The following is a 20,201-nucleotide window of genomic DNA, read 5'->3' on the forward strand; positions in this document are numbered from 1 at the left end:
GCCTTGTTCACTGGCTCCAGCAAGCAGCAGTTGCTGCTGTGCAAGCAGGAGAGTGTAATGCAGCTTAATGCTTTCTCCTTGGAGAACCAGATTTTTAGCCATGCCACCACATTTTGGGGGTAAATAGCTGCTTTCTTCACTGAACAGGTTAGGCAACTTGGGTTGGCTGCATTTTTTCCCCAGTTATACTTCAGGGGCCCTGTATTACAATTTCTACCTTGAACTGCTTTTATAGAGCAACCGGCAGTGCTGCTGAATGGGGGTTTGGTGCTTTTCGTTCTCTGTTCTCTCCTCCAATACTTCCACTTCTGATAAAGGCTGCATATTTTGATATTCATTGTGTGTTGGACTTTTTGTGTAGTACTGAATTTATTTTTCTGTGTGGGAAGTGTTGGCAAGAAAACACTGTAGTTGTTTAACCTGTGTGAAATAGTTGAATGACTGTAATGTGATTATTAAGTAGCACAGGAAGCACAAAGAAAGGGAAGAGAAATGAAAGTGCAAATGGAACTGCCTTTTTTTTTTTTAATCATCCTCTCATGGCATTATGTGGATCCCCAGCCAGATGGCTACTGGCTATAAGCTGTGTGTGTATTCACAAGATTTTAACTCCTCTGTTGGTTTCCCATCTGTCATAAACTCAGAAGCTACAATCCAGAGGCTGACGTGACTGTCGGTGTCTTCTTTAGCACACCAAAACAGTTGCACTGGAAGGCTGCAGAAAGCACATGAACCCTAGTGAAGACAGGACAGTGTCTGGTTTAACAACCATGCCGGTCACCTTAAACCAGTGCTCTGACATATGTGTGGCCACTGTGGTGGCAAGAGCCTCAGACAAACATTGCCTGGGAAGTTTCCCGAAAAGGAGTTTTTTTCTGTTGTTGAAGCTCAGTGAAGATTATAACCCACAACTGGTTTTGGTAGGAAATCTCACATCTGAAAAGAAAAGAACCAGTTGTCTACAAGAGAAAGGAGGTGGTAAAAGTCAGAATCTCACAGCACTGGAACAACAGATGAAAAATGGCTAAAAACAATGCTGTGGTCTCTCTTTGCTTTAAAATGACAAGTTTGGGATTCCCTGTGTTTTCCCTTCAGCATTTGTCATCACTGGCAAAGACACATTCTGCTTCTGTTAATGGAGGTGAAAACTATGTCAGACTTCTTGGTATAGGGTAGAATAAGGCTTTGGTCACTTTGACTGTGGGTACCCAGCAGAGCCCCAGCATCGCTGAAACAATGTTCCTCAAAAAGGAGCTCTCGTGATCTCACTTTTTGTCATGTCATACTCAAGAAAGCAACATTAAACATTAAATTATGAAAAAGGCATCAACAAGTGAAATAGAAACAGACTGAGCACAGCCTAAACTCTTTTAGAATGACTTTTAGTATATAAAAGTATCATAAAGCATGCATGTAAGCCTATAAGGGAATCACTACTGTTAATGGAGTCTTTCCTAATTTAGACTTAGTTTTCTTAATGGATTTGACTTAAGTGAGAATAAAAGTTACAGCCCTGTGAGAAAATAACCACTTTCCTAAGGAGTAACTGAAACCAAGCAACCTGTACTCCATTTTCAAAAACTCTGTCATGAACAGATTAACCTTTCCATTTCCACTCTGGGTTCTGTTCTGTAGGACAGGGACCAGTTTAGGAGGATGATGAACTGTTAAACTGCTTCAGGTGATTTCTAGTACTTTGTGAAGTAACCCAGTGTTAAATGCCTTTTTCATCATCAGGCATCACAACTGGAGTAGTTCCAAGCAAGTGTTTCAACAACTCAGTGGACTCCAGTTCTTTTGCCTCGGGTATAACATCACATGACAAAATACGATATTGATTGCAAAGACTGCCAGAGCTCCAGCATTTTATTTCCTCTGTTTCTTGCAGAATATTTTATTGCAAATCCAAGCCTCAAGTCAACAGACTTGCCCTTTGTTATAACACCATGATGTTGTGATACTCTTGCAGTTAATTTTCTTTGGATTAGACAGAAAAGATTTTTGCACAGATCACAACATTTCATGAAGTCATTTTCTGAAATTTGCTTTAGGCTGATGGTAGGATTAATTAATTTTCCTGTGTTTTAACATCTGTTGGTAGCCACAGGGATGTCATGCTGTGCAGTTATGCACTGCCATTCATTCCCTTGCTGTGTAGGGCTAAATCTCTGTGTCAGAGCTCTGGTTTATTCATCGACATATGGATTAAAGGAGAGAAAAAAAAAAAAAAACAGCCAACTGTTGCCAGTAGAATAACTGAAATAATCTGAAAAATGAAGTCATACTTCTGCTGGCAAAATTATTAATCCTCTGATTTTTGTCTGGAGGAAATGGCTGAGAAGAAAACAGTATGGTTTTGTTGCCTTGAATAAACCTCATCCCTAGGTAATGACATAGCAGGAAGAGCTCTTGGATGTTCAGAAGGCAACTTCCTCCCTACAGGGCTCTTACAATCTGCTCTATGCCATTGCTGCCATCATCAGTGCTTGAAGAAATAGGTTTCAGATGCCCCAGAGGAGGGGCAGAACATCATTTTGCCTGTTAGAAGTTTGTAATCTTGCAGAGCTGCAGAGAGCTCTTGTCTCTCTGACCTGTAGTTCTAAGCATATGCCATGGATATGCATAACAACATAACAACATAATAGCAAGCCAATGGTCAAAGTAGCAAGTTTTCCATAGAAATATTCTTGAGCAGATACAAAATGCAAGAATCATGCTGATGTGAAATAGACTCTCAGTATCAAAAAAGTGCATAATTAATTTCACTCACCACTGGTCCTGGAAGAGACTCGAGAAGAATTCTCTACATTAAAAAATAAAGACCTTTTAAGTTGGCTTCAGGTAAGAACTAAATGTTGGAAGCATCTGAAAGTAAATAGGTAATAGAAAATGTATCAAAAAAGATCACACTAGAGCTCCCACCAAGATCTTTAAAACAAATAGCTCAACAAATTCAGGGACTGCTGTCTCAGATATCATGTATGTACTAGGAAAAAATTCTATGCCAGAAAAGCCTATTTGCCAACCTTCACCATGCCATCAGCCACACCACGAGCTAGTTAGAAAATTCAGCAATATATTCCTCCTTTTAACAGTTTCCTGCAAGTGCTAACCTGCCTGTTCCCCCAACACAAAGTGAGGGGAAGAGTAACACGCAAAACTGAGGGCTGAGATAAAGAGGTAAGGGTTTACTGTAATATAAGATATAATAAGCACAATGCATAATTATCTTAATAATCCAATTAATCTAATAATACAATGCATATTTACCTTAGCTTAGCTTATTTGCAGAAGAAGCTCAGTGAAATACAGGGAAAAAACAGCATGAAACAGAAAACCAAAGCACTTCCCTGACTGCCACACCTTCCGCCACCATGCCTGCAGAAGAGACTGCACCCAAGAACCTGGAACCGAGAAGTAGCAACTGGAACAGGAAGCTTCCCGTGGTGCAATCTGAACTTCCAGCCCTATCATACTCTGCTTCAGTCAGCACTTTGATTTTGAAGCTGGCATGGCTGCAGCATGGTGTGGGTAACTGCAGCAGGTTCAACTCAGTCCATGATGCTCTTGTACTGACTCCTGTCTATTTAAAGCACTTTATGGGAAGCAAATGCTAACCTGTAGGGTAAAGTTTTCTTCACATTTCCAGGTTTGCTGAGAAACTGGTGTTATCTGAAGTAATGGTAACACATTTTCATCACCTGACCAGTTTATTTGGAAGATCATTGTTTCTTTGAATATTTGGTTTTTGCTTTTAAAGTTTCTCTTTATACATTTTCTGGGTTTGAAACTTAATCTTTTTTCCACTTTTCATTTCCCACCATTTGCAGCAAAGATAATAAGATAAGGGTCATGATTATACTTGTCTGTTTTCTGCTTAAGGATTTGTTTAGTTATGAATCCAGTTGTTTATCGCTGTATAGTGTTTTTCATGAAAACTGCTGTTCTCATGTGGCTGTAAATTGTCCTCTAGACAAGCTTTGTCGTTGTCCAGACATGAACGTTTTGCAGGGAGAGCTGAGGGCAATCTGAAGTAAGAAAGTGCAAACAAAATAAATTACCTGCTTTTGAAGTATAAAGAACTTTTGAAATGTCAAGGGGAAAAAAAATCAAAATGGACCTTTGAAATGGGTAGGGATTAAGGCTTCAATAAGGAGTGATGAATGATAGACATAGTTTAGAGCAGTAGGAGAGGAAAGCTTTATTGGAATGTGTATAATTACTGAGTTTGGGTACTGCCTATGAAGGAGAGCACATACAGTCCAAATGTACTTCAGAGTGTACTTTTAAGACAGATGTCTGTTCCCAACTTAGGAAATGCACTCCCTGAAACGCACAGAGAATAAAACCAAGCAAAGTGAGGACTTGGGGAAAGGTTTCCAGTTCTACAATGTAGTATTCTCTCTGTTGCTCTTGTTTTGATGAACTGTCCTGCAGCTGGGGGAGCGTGGCATGAACCTGTTAGGTCCCTTGTTTCTGACATTGATCTTGAGTTTCAGAAGCAGGATCTAAAGCTCAGATTTTACAATTTGCTACTCTCCATGCCTTAAAGTTTCTTTTGATTAACACTGCAAAAGCCTGCAAGATTCGGCAGTTTGGCTCCTCTTACATGTATTACAGATCAATGTATTTTAACTCTCTACATTCTGAGTGTATTTGTAAAGGTTTTGAAAGGTGAGCACAGGCATTATGAGAGGAGCTTCAGTTTGGAAACCTTAGTTGGTTCAGAACTTCACTGGCGTTTTTTATATAGTATTAGCTATCCCTAAAAGAGCTGTTGACAAGAGAAAGTCTCTTCCAGGCTAATGCTGCTCGTGGCCTGACTCCTGCAGAAAAGTGATCATGCCCTGCACAGCACATTGACTTTCAAACAATTCAATAGCTGAGCAGTTTTAGGAGTTGTGTAGTTTGTGCTTTTATTTATAGAGAGGGAGAGGCCAAAGAGAATGGCTTTGAAAGAAACAAGTTCAGGCAGTCTTTGTTTTTGTTAAAGAGCAACAAAAATTGATTCAGCTGCCATTTGTCAATAAAAATGCAGCCTGGTGGAGGAATAGTTTTTGCAAACATCTAAGGTTTAAATCCCACCTCTAGCAGCAGAATCACAATTTGTACTTTAAAGATATTGTCAGTTTTGTGCAGTTCAGAGAAAGAGAAGAAAACCTGACGATTAGGAGTCTCATGTTACACTGCCAGAAGCCATCAAGTCCTTGTTCACCATATTGCTTACACAGTCTGCAATGGATGATTTAGTGCTTCTCCAAACATTCCTAGTTCTCCAGCCTGGAAAATGTATCTCTTTCTGAACACATAGTGTGAAACTGACTTTATGCAGAGTTACATTCCCTGCTAATATACCATGAAACCCTATTTATTTATTTATTTATTTATTTATTTATTTATTTATGCCAGCATACCTTATTTATTATACCTCACTTAGTGAGGGAGAAATGTATTGCATCAGTTCAGTTGGGCTTACAGAATAACCAGCTCCTTAGCTTTCAGAACACAAAGAAAGGTGATGATCAAAAGCCTGCTTTACGAGAAAGAGCTGCTCTTCTCATTTACATTTCTTAGCAGTTTCTAAGATGTCTTCCACCTCTCACTTTTACTGGAGTTGCAGAATCAAAGTGGCATCTATTTATCATCCAAACTGAAATTCCAACACGCAACGTCAGCCTTCTTTGGTTGTGTCTTTTCCCCTTTTACGACCAAATAAGCGTTGGAGCCTGTCAGGATTCATAGCTGCATTAATCATCTCTGTTTGCTGCAGCCAAGCGAGTGGACAGGAAGCATCTATTTACTAAGGGCTTGTCTATATGGGGAAATAGTTCAGACTGCTCATTAGGTGTTAACTCCTTCCATGGATTCTCCTTAAGCACCTTCCTATGGCTTAGCTGAAGACTGCCTTAGAACACATGGAATTTGGTAGTGTGTGTAGTTAAACCACAGAAAGCCTGTATTAGCGTGCAGCGTGGGTTCAGAACATGATCCTACCTCCACATGTCACTTAATCTTCTGTAACTGACCCTCTTCATGCTCTTACTGTGTGGCAAATGGAAGGTAAAACATGTTAGTTCAAGACTCTTGAGGCATATGTGCATAACTTGCTTGTGTGTCTGTGCATCTGTGCGTTCCTACAGGAGAGTCAGTGTCAATAACAGCAGCTAGGGTGTTCATATGGTTTGTGATAAATCTGGTGAGAACTTATTACTGTTCAATTGTGACAGGGGATGAGAAGTGTGTAGGACAGTCTTTTACACCTTGTATGAGCTTTCTGTTATTTAGTGATGTTGAAGTTAGTTCTGTTGGACTGTCTTTTGTCTTTGAACAATAAGTAGTCTTCTGGAGATGAACACCCTACGGGCTGTTTAATACCAGTGTGTCATCATCCTGGATATAAGGGGCTTGGTTACTATGGCAGCTGACGCTTATCTTCATGAGAAACTTGCATCACTTTGCAAACTCCAGATTTTTAAAAGCAATTTATACTAGTGCAAGCTCCATTGTGGAAACTATTTATTTAGTGTAGCTTAATTTCATTAACTAAGCAAGCCAAACCACACCGTTTTTTTTTAATTGAAATTGGGTTCATTCGGAAGTTTGCTAAATGCATTCACAATGTGTGTTTTCTTGGTGGAATGGAATGGAATGGAATGGAATGGAATGGAATGGAATGGAATGGAATGAAACGGAACAGAAGAGCATAGCATAGCATAGCATAGACTAGACTAGACTAGACTAGACTAGACTAGACTAGACTAGACTAGACTAGACTAGAATAGAATAGAATAGAATAGAATAGCTTCCATTGGAGGGGACCTATAATATTCACCTAGTCCAACTGCCTGGCCAATTCACAGCTGACCAAAAGCTAAAGCATGTTTTTAAAGGCATTGACTAAATGTCTCTGAAACACTGGCAGGCTTGGGGCATCGACCACATCTCTAGGAATCCTGTTTGACCTCCCTCGGTAAAGAAATGTTTCTTAATGTCCAGTTTAAACCTTCCCCAGTGCAGCTTTTCTCATGTAAATAAAAACTTATGTGCTTCTTGATCTTCCTATGTAACTACTAATTTTGTAACTAGCTACTAAAAAAATTATAGTTGAAAAACACTGCTTATTTTAAATGATTAATGTGGAACCTGTATCCACAAAAAATGGTATTAAGACAAATCTTTAGCAGAAAATACATCATGTGCTTCAAGATACCTAGACAGATTATGTGGAGTAAAGCATGATGACTACTGGCAACAAAAAGTAGTCAGCTGAAGGAAGTTGGTGTAGCTGCATTACTAGTAATAGATTTGGCTGTTTGCTTTCAGCCCTTTTAGCTTTCTGACTTTGACGCCTGTGTTATCCTCCAAAATGACTTTACTAGATAAAGTTTTATTCAGTGATTCCTGCCAGGTGGGAAAAAAGGATAGTTTTCTTCTGATTTTTAGGACAGCATTTGCTATGCTCTGTGAAATTTCAGACTGGGCCTCACTGGAGGGCAGCAGAATACAGGACTGCATTTTAGCGTTGTACATATATTTGTATTTGGTGGCAACCCCCCCTGCCCTGACTTTGACAGCCTTTGTTTGGGATTTGTGTCCATTATTCTGTCCTTCTCAGCAGCTGTTGTTGGTACTCCATCTCAGGTTTTGTTACACGCTGTTTACACTGACCTGAACTTACACTTTAGAGGATTTATTTTAACATAGCACCTCAACATTTGTGTAAAGTTCTCTCTACCATGGTGATTTTGTTAAACAGGAAAGTCCAGTTTGGTTGCAAAAGAAAAAGAAAAAGAGTTCTACTATTTGTGTACTGATGATTCAGAATGTCTGAGTTTAAAATTCAAGTATTGTATACCTTAAAATCAGTGAGGGGTGCTTGCCAAGTCATTTTGAATGAAATACAATGAGATTAAGTAAATGCAATATCAGGCATTAAAATAGAACTTACAGTTATGTGTAGTAAAAGTATTCTTGGGGCCTTCAATTCTCTGCTGTCCTTGGCTCTGATTTCTGTGGCAGCTCACTACCGTCTTGGAATGGCACCAGGTATCAGCAAAAGCTAGTGCTAGGTTATACTTGTAATACTGCACACTCAGGAAGACAAGTCAGTGGTAAGCAAAATATGAGATTACTCTTCCCGAAAGCTTTATCCTTGGCCAAGCAGCTACTCTGCACTCTCCTCAAGTGTGTGATCTGGAAGGCAGACCTAAAGTTAAACTTTCTTGGTTTTCCCCCCGAGCAAGACTTTTGCTGCTGCTCAGTCAAAACATTTGAACATGTGCCTTCCATATGTAAAATCAGGGTAGTTAACACTTACTTTCAATTGTTGTAGGAAGGGAAGACTAAAAACCAGTTTACCCTCCCACTAAACTGGTAATGAAAGATACTTTTTAACAGCAATTTAAATTGTAAACTATAAACTTGCAGAATTTTGGAGTACATCAAAGACTCTGAAGTCCAGGGACCTGAACTCTACATCAACGCACAGTATCACAGTGTATCAGAGGTTGGAAGGGACATCAAGAGATCATCAGGTCCAACCCCCCTGCCAGAGCAGGATCACTTAGGGTAGTCCGCACAGGAACGCATCCAGGTGGGTTTTGAAAGTTTCCTGAGAAGGAGACTCCACAACCCCTCTGGGGAGCCTGTTCCAATGCTCCATCACCCTCACTGTGAAGAAGTTTCTCCTCATGTTGAGGTGAAATCTTCTATGTTCTAGTTTGAACCCATTGTCCCATTGTTTTATCACTGTGAACCACCCAAAAGAGCCTCGCCCCCCCCCCACTTGACACCCACCCCGCGGATATTTATAGACATTGATCAGATCCCCTCTCAGTCTTCTCTTCTCAAGACTAAATAGCCCCAAGGATCTCAGTCTCTCTTCATAGGGGAGATGCTCAAGTCCCCTAATCATCCTCGTGGCTCTCTGTTGGATTCTCTCCAGCAAGTGTCTGTCTCTCTCAAACTGGGGAGCCCCACACTGGACACAGTACTCACAAATTTATAATCTGGATTTTGACAGGAAACTCCTCTTTAATACAAGAACAAAGCACTAAACATTTAGAAGCACTTGTACTGCTGAAACACACAGTTTTATGCTTACTATAAACAGTTACACATTAAGAAGTTGGAGAGCCCATAGTATAGTGTGCATATAAATATTAGCTAAGTCTGGGTCCCAGTTTCCAAACTGCCCAAACTCAGCCAGTCTAACAGCATGAAAGCCACAAAAACTAGGCCTGAGCCTAGCTTTGTCCTCCTCTTGAGCCTGAAGTTTTTTCACCATGTAGTGTGGAAGAGATGATAGCAAGCCCCAGGGATATGGGGCTGATAGACAGAATCTAGCAGCTGAGCGATGGCAAGGATCAGCTTCTTAAGCTGACTTTCCACTGCAGTTAGCTGCATACCAGTTCTCAGCCAAATGGGGTTAATAGCAGGGATGAGGTTTAACCTGTTTGACTTTGCTCCAAAACTGATGAGCGCCACAAGTAGCCTGGCTTGCAGTGAAGTACAAACAGAAGATTTCACAAGCTACTACTTGTCAGCTCTTAATTAGCAGCTCCCATCAGAGCTGCTGAACCCAACTGCAGCACTGTCTGCTTCAGTGCAAAGTCCAATTTATTAGTTAAATTTTCAGTAGCATCACATTTTGCTGGGACAATGGTGTTTAACAGCTAAAGTGTAGCAAAATTTTACTACCTTTCAGTTTATTCTGTAGGAAGAATTTCTGACTAGACTTAGTACCTGATAGCATCAGCTAAACTGAATGAAGCAGCAGGTCAGGAGGTTCCTGATCCCTAAATGTGCTGCAAGGTGATTTTTGTTTATTTTGACTTGCAATGGAAATTTCCATATCCACTGCTGTTGCCACAGACAGCTGTACAGCATTTGATCTGGCCAAGTGTGTGTCTAATAATTAGTAGCCTTGCTGTTTTGCCACTGCTGTACCATTGCCACCACAGGGCAATGCAGGATTTGCTGGGGTGCTTTGCCAGGGTAAGCCATTCTGCCTGCTCTCACAAGGTAAAGCCCACTTTGCTGAGCCTGTCTGTAAGAAACATGGTCACACTGAGCTGTTGAGGAAAGTTGTGTACAACGAAGTGTTGTACTTTTCAGAAAGTTGTACATGGGATATTGCAGAGGGATTTAAAATATAAAATAAAGCCTTACTCAGGTTGCTCTGAGGAACAGTTAGGGAGTTGGAAATTGGGAAGGTAAATGACGTGGGTTAGGCCCTGTGTGGGTGAGTGTGTGATGGACGTGCGTGAGCTGGGGTGTCAACCCCACAAAACTTCCTTCGTTAGCAAAACCCTTATGTTCTGTGTGTCCCATGGATGTCTACAAAACCTAAGGCACATCTTGCTGATACAGATGCTTAGATTTTTAGCCATCTTTGAGTTTTGTTTGCCAGCCTTTCTCCAAGGAGGTGCATCCTATGATAAATTTGCTAGTAGAACAGGACAGAAATTACATGAAACAAATAATTTGGTATGGACAGCGGATGCTGTAGCTAAACAAGCTGATGCTTTGTAATTCACAAGCAGGAAATGAATGTTTACCTCAGCTTTTAGTGTTTCTCTCCAGGATACTGAAACGAATGCTATAGTGAAAGAGGGGGATGAGAAGCATTTTAAAGTATTTACATGTAAATGTACATTTGTGGTTTCAAAGAGAGTCTCTGGAGTTCTAACTTCTTTAAAACACTGCAGGGTTGGATCAGCCTATTTTGGTATTTAGTCTCTAAGACACAGTTTGTTACACGTACTCACACACTGGACGTTTGTGCTGGTTCTCCCGAATCTGAAAGTTGACAAGCACCTGCAGGTCTTGACTTGACTTAACTTCATGGACTTGAAAATTACATTGCTGCAATTTGAGGGAGTACTCGAATCTGCTTAATTTTTCTGAATTTGGGGGGGACGGGACACTTTTAATGCTTAAATTCCTATAACATTGCACAGATAGTGTGTGAGGTGTCCCTGACCATGGCAGGGGGATTGGAACTAGATGATCCTTGTGTGATCCCTTCCAACCCTGACTGATTCTATGATTCTGTGGTGTAATGTTTTTACATTTTTTACATTATTTTGGGTTATTGAAGTTAATGTTCTGCTAGCTACAAATATCTGCACGCGTAACTCTCAGTTCATTTTGAGGATAGACCTCTAAAATAAACCATAGACCTTGGTAGCAATCATAAGTCATTTTATTTCACCGAAGAAGTGGTGGCACTGGAAGAAAGTTATTTAGTGATCAAAATGCATTGTTAAGCTTTTAAAAAGGGATTCTCTGCCTGTAGTAGGGCTGTAGGCAATTTATGGCTTGTCTGTACTCATTGCTGTGAGTTTTTGGAAAATTTGTAAATAAAGCCAGATGCTCATTATGTTCCCATTCAGGGTTGATTAGATGAGTAAATGCCATCAGAAGTACTTTGGTCCTGTTGGGTTTTAGTGTGTTACAGCAAATGGAATGGCACAAAAATTTTTTTAAAATATTTGTCACCCATGAATATACAACTTCTAATTTCAGCTCATAGAATGGACTGGTTTTTAAAATAACCCTAAATGATAACAATGTGAAAGTAATATTCTAAGAACTATGCTTTATATGAAACTGGGGGTCCAAATGGTTCTCAGTGTCAGAGTTCACTCTTACACTGTGTGATGTAGTCAAGCACCTCTCACAGTTGTAAGTATTTTGGGCAGTGCAGAAGCTTCAGGCTAGGAAAGATTCTGCTTTCTACCAAATTTTGGGGAACTGAGATGTGAGCTATGTGACTCTTTGTAACCTTTTTGATAAGCTCAGTCATTTCCTATTGATTTGATAGTTTTTACTGCTCATCTTTTGTCCTCTACAGATTATGTGATGTGAAAGGGGTTCTTCTAAACCGCATTGGTTTTCATGTTTGCATTACTGCTCTTCGTGCGTACAGAGACATGCTGTGGTATACTGTTTAGGTTGCTATACGTTAACCATAGTTATTGCAATGTGATCCTCATGGAATCCCTTTCAACATTAACATGCTGGTGTCTGTTTCCATTTCTGGGCTGCAGCTGACCACGTGCGCAGGTCATGGCACGCTTAACAAAGAGGCGGCAGGCAGACACGAAGGCTATCCAGCATCTTTGGGCAGCGATTGAAATCATCCGGAACCAGAAGCAAATTGCGAATATTGACCGTATTACAAAGTAAGTGATCCCTTCCAAACACAGGCTTGTCGAAGGGGGAAGGCTGGTGCTGTTAAAAGCCCTGGGATAAGGCATTACTGTCTCTGTTGAACAGTAAACATTGTGAGAGACCGTGAAATGCTTACAGGCATTTCTGTGTCGCTAATTATGTACTGATAAAAACCCCAGACTTGCAGAACTAAGCACCTGAGGATCCTAAAGTGAAGTTTAATCTATGCAATTGAGATTTTACTCACCTTGTATTTGTTTTGTATAATAATTTTTTAGGAAATGGACATTATTTATAGTACTTAGTTGAGTTTAGAATGTCAGAGTTGTACGCATCGGGTAGTTTGCTCAACTTACAAGAAATAGATGTAGCAGTTAAGGAGAAATGGGAAATAACAGCCCTAAATAATCTTAATTCTTAGGAAAATGTGATAGGCTGTTGGAGAAGTCTTTCCCAGAAGGCAAAGATAAAGTGTTAGGTTGCCCAAACAAATAATAAGCCATGTTTGCTGAGATGGCCCTAGGATGCTACTAAAAAAGACGTGTTATTATTGTTAATATTAAAATGTTCTTCAAAATGTATTAGGTAGTGTAAACGAATATATATTCTTTGTTCTATGGAGCTTGCAAGGTGTAAAACAGTCTACAATATTAAAATACCTTCTCAGATAACTTAGATTAGCCATAGTAACAAAAACTGAGGGAGGCTTTGTGTCCCTCTCTGATTTGTCTGCATTTCCAGCATGTACATCACTCCTGTCAAAGTAATCAATATGAATAATTTAAAAGAGCAAAACTAACCACTTGGCAGCTCTTCAGTTGCATAACCAATGTGAAATCATAATAAGGCCAGAGACCACTAAAAGAGAGAGTTACAAACGAAGTGAAAGTCAGTATAAAATAACTTTCACCCACAGAGCTTGGAAGGTCTCAGTGGAGACTGCAGGCAAAACTAGTTTCAGAAGTGGAAGTAACAGTTCAGGTTCACAAATCACAGTGAACCATAAACAGGATAAAGAAAAAGGATGATATCCTAAATGAATTAGTGTGTATCTGATTTTTATGGTGAAGAAAAATGCACCATTAAACCTCAAAGCACCTTCCCAGAGACAGAGGGTTCCCAGGCAGGCCTGAGGAGGAGATTATATTTTAGGGAATTTTGGTTTTGAGGTTGCACTCGGATTTCAGCCTGCTTTGAAGCATGTATGTTTGCATCCTGTCTCTAAGGAGACAAGTGGGTAAACTAATGCTATACACTTTTCATTTTACTTGCTCCAGGCGATATATTAGCTGAGTTTGTTAGCTGTTCATGCTGGTTTTATATGTGATGAAAGGAGACACACATGCCTAGCTGGCGATCCATCCCTGTTATGAGAGAGGCCTTTTTTAAGACAGTGTTGATAACATTTAGGTGGGTAAAGTTAGGTAAGACAGATCCTATTGTTACAAACAAGGTTGAGAAAATAAGTAATAAGATTTTAGAAAACGAGGTACTTGGTACTTTTTAAAAAACAGTCTAGATTGTATGACTCATCTCTAATCAGAAGAAAAATAAGTGACTAAACAGAGATGCAAGCAGCCTTAGTACTATGAGAAAAATGTGCAAGGTGTTAGCAGTGAGGAGTAGTCCAAAAAGTGCTAGGATCTTGTAAATGCTCCACATGCACATCAGTGACAAGAACAATGACCGGTTATGTAGTTTCTATTATGTAATATTTGCAAGGGTATAACTTTTCACAAGGAAAAGCTAAAAACCTTTGAGTTGCTTTACAGTACTAGTCACTGATGAAGAATCACAAATGACTAAATGAATATGCGTATTACGTAATATTAAAAGTAAAGTTCTGAATTTAGCAGGGCATCAGAATATCTCTTCCAATGAAAACTAAGCAGCTTATATTCTTCGAGGCTTGAAGATCATTTCGTCAAGTACAACTGGAGTTCAATCAGTGTCTGGGCACATAGGCAAAAGTATGAATAATAAGAAAGCTCAAAACCAAAGAGTGGTCAAAATTGAACATTATGAGCACATATACATAAGCTAAAAGGAAGATTCTCATACTTGAATTATTAACATTAATAGCTCTTGGGATTGACTAAAAGAGTGGCTTTACAAGTATTTGCAAGTAATAATGAAATTTATGGTACCATGTCTTATTTATGAATAAGGAAATAGAAAGCCAGCAAGATTATCTTTGTATAAATGCCCGTTTAAGATAAGTGACAGTCAACCTACCATGTCATATAAGGGGTGACAAACGTGTACTTTCAGACAACTGCAGAAGTTGGAAAGATGATTCACGATTCAGTTTGAGGGTTAATTTGCTGCCTGAGACAAATTGTCCTGTGTATTCTGTGGTCTGTTAGTCCAAACATATTCACAGCAGAACCTCTGTTGCTGTTTTTTTTCATCATTTGAAATATATTGTATGTAACCTGTGCACTTTGTCTGCAACTGTTAAAAAGTACCTGGAGTAAAGAAAGACTGCAGAAGATACCAGCAGTAGAAGGTATGCAAAAAGAATCTACGGACCTAGCCATGTGCTTTCTGTAGAGAGTTTAAGAGTAGGAGGATAGCGTAGGAGGAGCCAAGAGCACTAGAGGGTGCTTCTAGTATTGTCAGGGAAAGCCTGTAAGGAAGGAGGCCCTTTCATTAAAAGAAAACTAGATCAAGTATGCTTTACTTTTTAAAGTGTTGAGGGGGAAAAGAGAGAACAGGAAAATGCATGATTATGAAGTGATTGAAACCTGTCCTATACTGTGGAAGAAGGCGTTGAATATGCAAGTTGGAGCCTTTCAGACATTAATGAGCTTACTGAACTTTTGGCGATTGTTTTAGAATAATCACTGAATGCAGAAAGGTATTAAGAAACATCAAGAAATGTGTCTGCTTTTGAAGGAATTTAAAAAGTGCCTGTAAAAATGGCAAGAATGTGACACTTATTTGGAGTATTACAGATAGACTTAAATAAAAGCGTTGGTAAGCTAGAGACAATACTGCACAGACTTGGTGCCTCACATGAAAAAGTAAATCAACAAATTGTTACAGGAAAGGGATTCTGCAATTTGAGTAATTGTATCTGGGAGTACATTACACTTGGAAAGGTACTTTCCATTGGATGGAGATAAGCATTCTTCAGTAGCTGGAAAACTAAACGGAGGACTGGAAACCAGTACTAGAAAGAAGTAAGAATGTAGTGAATGTAAAGAAATAAGCACTGAATGTGCAAGCTGCCTTCCGAAGAAAGCTTTCAAATATGAGACCCTCCTTGTACAGAGGCCTCAGTGTGTTCAGAGTGTCTTTGTTGAACCGTAAAGCTCATTGAAGGCAGTGGTGTAATTTCTGTAAAAACTTTAGATTTCCTATTGTGTCTCAAGTCAGGAATTATAATAATTGAAAATCGAACTGCTAGAACAGGCTAGCATTTCTAAACTGCCAAATTCCTTAATAACAAAATTATATTTCTAGTAAATGTTTTTTCCAAGAAATATGAGTTATTTTTCTGTCCAGACTTGATGTTGGGATAATCTGACCTGAATATGTCAATTATTTAGATTGATATTGTTGATATTAGTTCTCTGCAAACACTACCAGAGAAATTTCTTCCCCTGTCTTGTGACTTCGCTGTCAAGAGCACAGCTTGACAAATGGTTCATTCCTAAAAGTGTGTTTAAAAGTTATAATTATGCTTTGACTTTCTGTTTTTTCCTCATTATCTTCCATCTGTTTTGGATTTGGGATAACCTCAAAAAGTGATTCTATGGAATAAAATGTCTTAAAACATACTGGAAAAAAGGCATGCATATTTAAATGAGTACAATAAATTATTGACATTCAGCTGCATGGCAGATTTGGAATCATATTTTTACAGATATATTTTTAAAGTTTTCTTTCTTTGGCTACTCCAGTCTTCCAGTTTCTCTTAGATTTTTCTTCATAATTCCCTTACAGGTAATTGGACTCCTAAGATTTAATTAACTATTAATAAATTTGGTTAAAGTTTAAAATGCATATTAGTAATTACTCTTTTCCCCATCAATCTCTTGTTGACACAGATAGTTTCTATAGTTTGTGTAACAATTCTGTTTAATCACTGTAATTAAACTGGTTAAAAGAACTACATAAAATGTCCAGATAATTTAAGCAGTGTTGTTTGTGGTTTGTTAGGGATAATTGTTCCTTCAACTTGGTATAGAGCCACTGTGCCACTACGTGGTATAGAACATTGCTGCCTGAATTGCTGGGTGTGCTTCTCAGTGCTAGCTGCCATAAGAGTACTGCAGTGCACTGTGGGACTGACAAAAGACTCCTCCAACCTTACCACCTTGTTTTAACTGCTTTATACTGACTGTATGGAAGGAAAAGCATGCTGTAGGTGCAGCTGTTATGTCTGCAGGACTTCAGTATAGAAGGCTGTTTTGTTGAGGACTAGAGCTTAAGGCGAGGCTAAACGTTTTGTGTACTTATGCACATCCAGCTCCTGGAGTCTGTTCTGGGGAAAAAAAAAAAGGTAGGTGTTCAGGTGTTGTAACGGATTTTGCTTCATCAGTTATCCTTATGAAATAATTCTTCTCTAAGACTGCTTTCATGTGGTATTGTTAATAAGGCAGCTTTCAGCTTTCTCTTTTTATCTCAGTATTCTCTCTTGGTTCAGTAGGGAAAGTCATCTCTGGGCTGAGCATGAGTATGATTCACTCAAACAGCACAAACACATGGTTATTAACAACAGCCATACACTGTGTTTGATGTTTGCTGATGAGTAAGCCCCCCACAGCCGCTCACTCCCTCCCTCCTGGTTGGGTGGGGGAGAGAATAAGAAGAATAAAAGTGAGAAAACCCATGGGCTGAGATAAAGACAGTTTAATGGGTGAAGCAAAAGCAAAACAAGGAATTTGTTCACTGCTTCCCATCAGCAGGCAGGTGGTCAGCCACCTTGGGGAAGCAGGGCTCTGCCATGTGTGGTGGTAACTTGGGAAGGTAAATGCCAGCACTCCTAACACCCACTCCTCCTTTGCCTTCCCCCAGCTTGATGTGACAAGCATGACCTCATATGAGATGAGATCCCTTTGGTCAGCTGGGGTCAGCTGGTCCTGCCTGAGTCTCTTACATGCTGGTGGGGCAGCGTGAGGAGCAGAAAAGGCCTTGACTCTTTGTAAGCATTGCTCAGCAGTAACTGAAACTCCTCTATGTTACCAGCACTGCTTCCAGCACAAATCCACAGCCCCACACTAGCTACTGTAAAGAACATGAGCTCTATCCCAGCTCAACCCAGCAAGCTCTCCTTACTGTTACTCTAAAAACTGACAAGTTCAATATTGAATTTTATTTTCTTAGATAATAGATTGAGAAAGAATCCCAGTATAAATATTGAGAAGGAAAGTTTTGGAGGTGTAACTGACTTGAAAATCACTATCTCAGTTTTTAATGTTAATGTACTTCATACTTCTGTTAATATTTGTGCTGAAGCTGTGTAAGTTTGCACAGAAAAATGCATAACGGGCTATCTGTATTGGTAATTACTAAAAGCAAACTGATTTACTTTCTGTGTCATGATCAATATTGATTTTTGCTTGAATCATAACATTTTTATATTATTTGTAAATGAAATGTCTAGATTATATTTGGTTTATTTGTGTAAATAAATGTAAAAGATATAAAAATAAGTGTGATATGGCCATTTAATAGGTTGCTATCTGGCCTGAAGTGCTCATCAAGGCTTTCTCTCTAATTCAGTGGAGAGAGGATGATCTCCAGAGCACTACTCATAGCACCCATTTTAGGCTGTGGTTTCATATTCCCATTCATACAAACAATATCATCACCAAAAGCAGCAGCCATGCCCTGACGGCTTTTCCAGTCCTTGTGCTGTTCCCTAGCTGGTTATTAGGTGAACATCTGTGTGACAGTGTGATGATTTTGAAAGTTAGCCAGGATAAACAAATGTGACCCCAAATAAAAAAACAAACCAAAACGAAAACCAACCAGTTTTTGTTACCTTTAACTCAGATAAAAACAAAAATCATGTTGGATAGAAAAATCTAAAAAAAAAAAATGCATCATGAAAACACTTGAAAGGATATTTTTCTAAAGCATGGTTTGAATTGAGATACACAGCACCAAGCAAGAATTGCGAGCTGTGTGACAGCTGTAGGGGAAAAGTTCCCCATCTGATCCCCTGCAAGTGCCAGCCACTCTTGTATCTGTTTTGCTCCCATGGTGATCACAGCTTTAGAATCTGCTTCCTCCACTCCCCTCAGATCAAAACAAACTTGCTTGAGTTTGAAGGTATGTTATGAAGCACATATATTAGACGTAGGCTTCAAATAGAAAGAAATGCTGAACACTGGCCAGATGTATTTGTTTGTTTGATTGTTTGTTGTTGTTTGTTGGGTTTGTTTAGGTGTTAATTGCTCAGATCCTGTCAGACTTTGGTGCTTCTGTAATGTCTCCTGTATATTGGGCAGACAAGCAACTTAGCGGTGCGTTAAGGCACTCCTGTGGTCCAGTTGTGTTTAGCAAAGGGAATGGCAAAATCGAGTTTCACTTAGTAGTGATTTACAGGAGCTTCTACAGTTTGTTTCTGTGAAGGAGAGATACTCTGGAGGGGAGGTGCCAGGTTTCCCTGAGCATCATTCCTTCATCATCGAAGTGGGGCTCAGCAGGGGTGTGCAGCAGGTGGCTGTGTGGCTCCTGGATGCTGAGGCCTGTGAGAACTGCTCAAATCCTCGTCTCTGATAAACTTTTGGGCTGTCCCTGTGGTGTCTAAGTGGTGGTCAAAGTTTTAGGATGGGAAATAAATTATATAAGCAAGAATAGGGTGGGATTTTATTGCCACTGGATTTGAAAAGACCTGACTGCTGTTCACCTGCAGACCCAGATAGGTCTGAAGTTATTGTTTCCTATTTTTCTGTTTGATATTTTGTGTACTAAATGCAGATGCACATGCATGCACATGAGCAATCTGCACATCTAATAATGATGATCATCTGTTGTTCTCCTGTGATGCTCTCCTTTTGCTCTTGGACACGTGTGCAGATCTCTTTGCTGTGTGCACGTGTGTGTGTACTGGATTCTCTTGGTAAATCAGTCCTGTTTCAGAAGGTCAGCACATTTACACCTACATTGATGGTGTGGTGATGCCGAGGTTTGTGTAAGGGTGATAATGAGCAACCGGCATGCTTCTCTTTCCAAGGGGTGCTGCAATAATTGAAAGTAGGCTCTCAGAAACTTATTACAAAACCTGATTTGCTAGATTTACTAGATTCTTCGATGATAATGTCAAGGAAGTTTACGCTGTCAGTTCAAAAATGGAGAAAATACTGAATCATAAATACTGCAATATTCAGCAGCAGCTCAGTTGGTTCTGTATCCTGCAGACAAGCAGTCTCATTTGGTGATATTTGGAATTTTACATGCAGATTATCAGGCCAACACACCTCATCCCCCCCTCCCCCCATCAGACAGACCTCATTTTGCATACTAGGCATTATGGCATAGTTATTGTATTTTGAAATGGTCGTTTCAGTCTGCTATCTTATTTGGGGTGGTTTGGTAATTTAGGGGATTTTACTTTGTCTCCGTGTCTTATTCTCACACATCTGAAAGTATATTTGCTTTATTTTTTGGGGCTGGCCTCATAATAGCAGCGATAGGGATTGTATTACACTTCCCAATCTGTTGATACAGAGAACTGGGTAAGAGCATAAAAGCCCAGTATTGCTCCAGCTCCCAATCTCCAAAGTAAGGCTAATCAGCTTTTGTTGAAAACAGCAGTCAGGGATTGCTTTGTGTCTCTTACTTGTTTTTTAACTTCTTGCTGCCAGCTCCTTCAGTGCCAGGAAAAGACTCATACTCCCTGGATTAGTGGTGTCACATCTGCACAAAGACATTGCAACACTGGTTTTTCCAATCCAATAGTGAGTCTGATGTAGTAGTTAGGACTCCAGGCAGAATACTTTCTGTCTCTAGGCTAGAGTTAAACTTATTTTTGGTTGCCAGCATCTTTTCACCTGCTGTGAGAGTTT

At 39.6% G+C, this 20,201-nt stretch overlaps 1 protein-coding gene across 8 annotated transcripts in view; it reads left to right on the forward strand.

The window, feature by feature from the left end:
* Window positions 1–12,072: 12,072 nt before the first annotated feature.
* Window positions 12,073–20,201, forward strand: part of ZMYND11 (zinc finger MYND-type containing 11) — a 56,432-nt gene continuing 48,303 nt past the window's right edge. For all 8 annotated transcript variants that reach the window (XM_054390214.1, XM_054390215.1, XM_054390216.1 and 5 more), the window contains exon 1: window positions 12,073–12,188. In XM_054390214.1, the coding sequence (XP_054246189.1) occupies window positions 12,073–12,188 (116 nt within the window). The remainder of the gene's footprint in view (window positions 12,189–20,201) is intronic.

Source organism: Indicator indicator, chromosome 20, assembly GCF_027791375.1.
Source record: "Indicator indicator isolate 239-I01 chromosome 20, UM_Iind_1.1, whole genome shotgun sequence".
NCBI lineage: Eukaryota > Metazoa > Chordata > Aves > Piciformes > Indicatoridae > Indicator > Indicator indicator.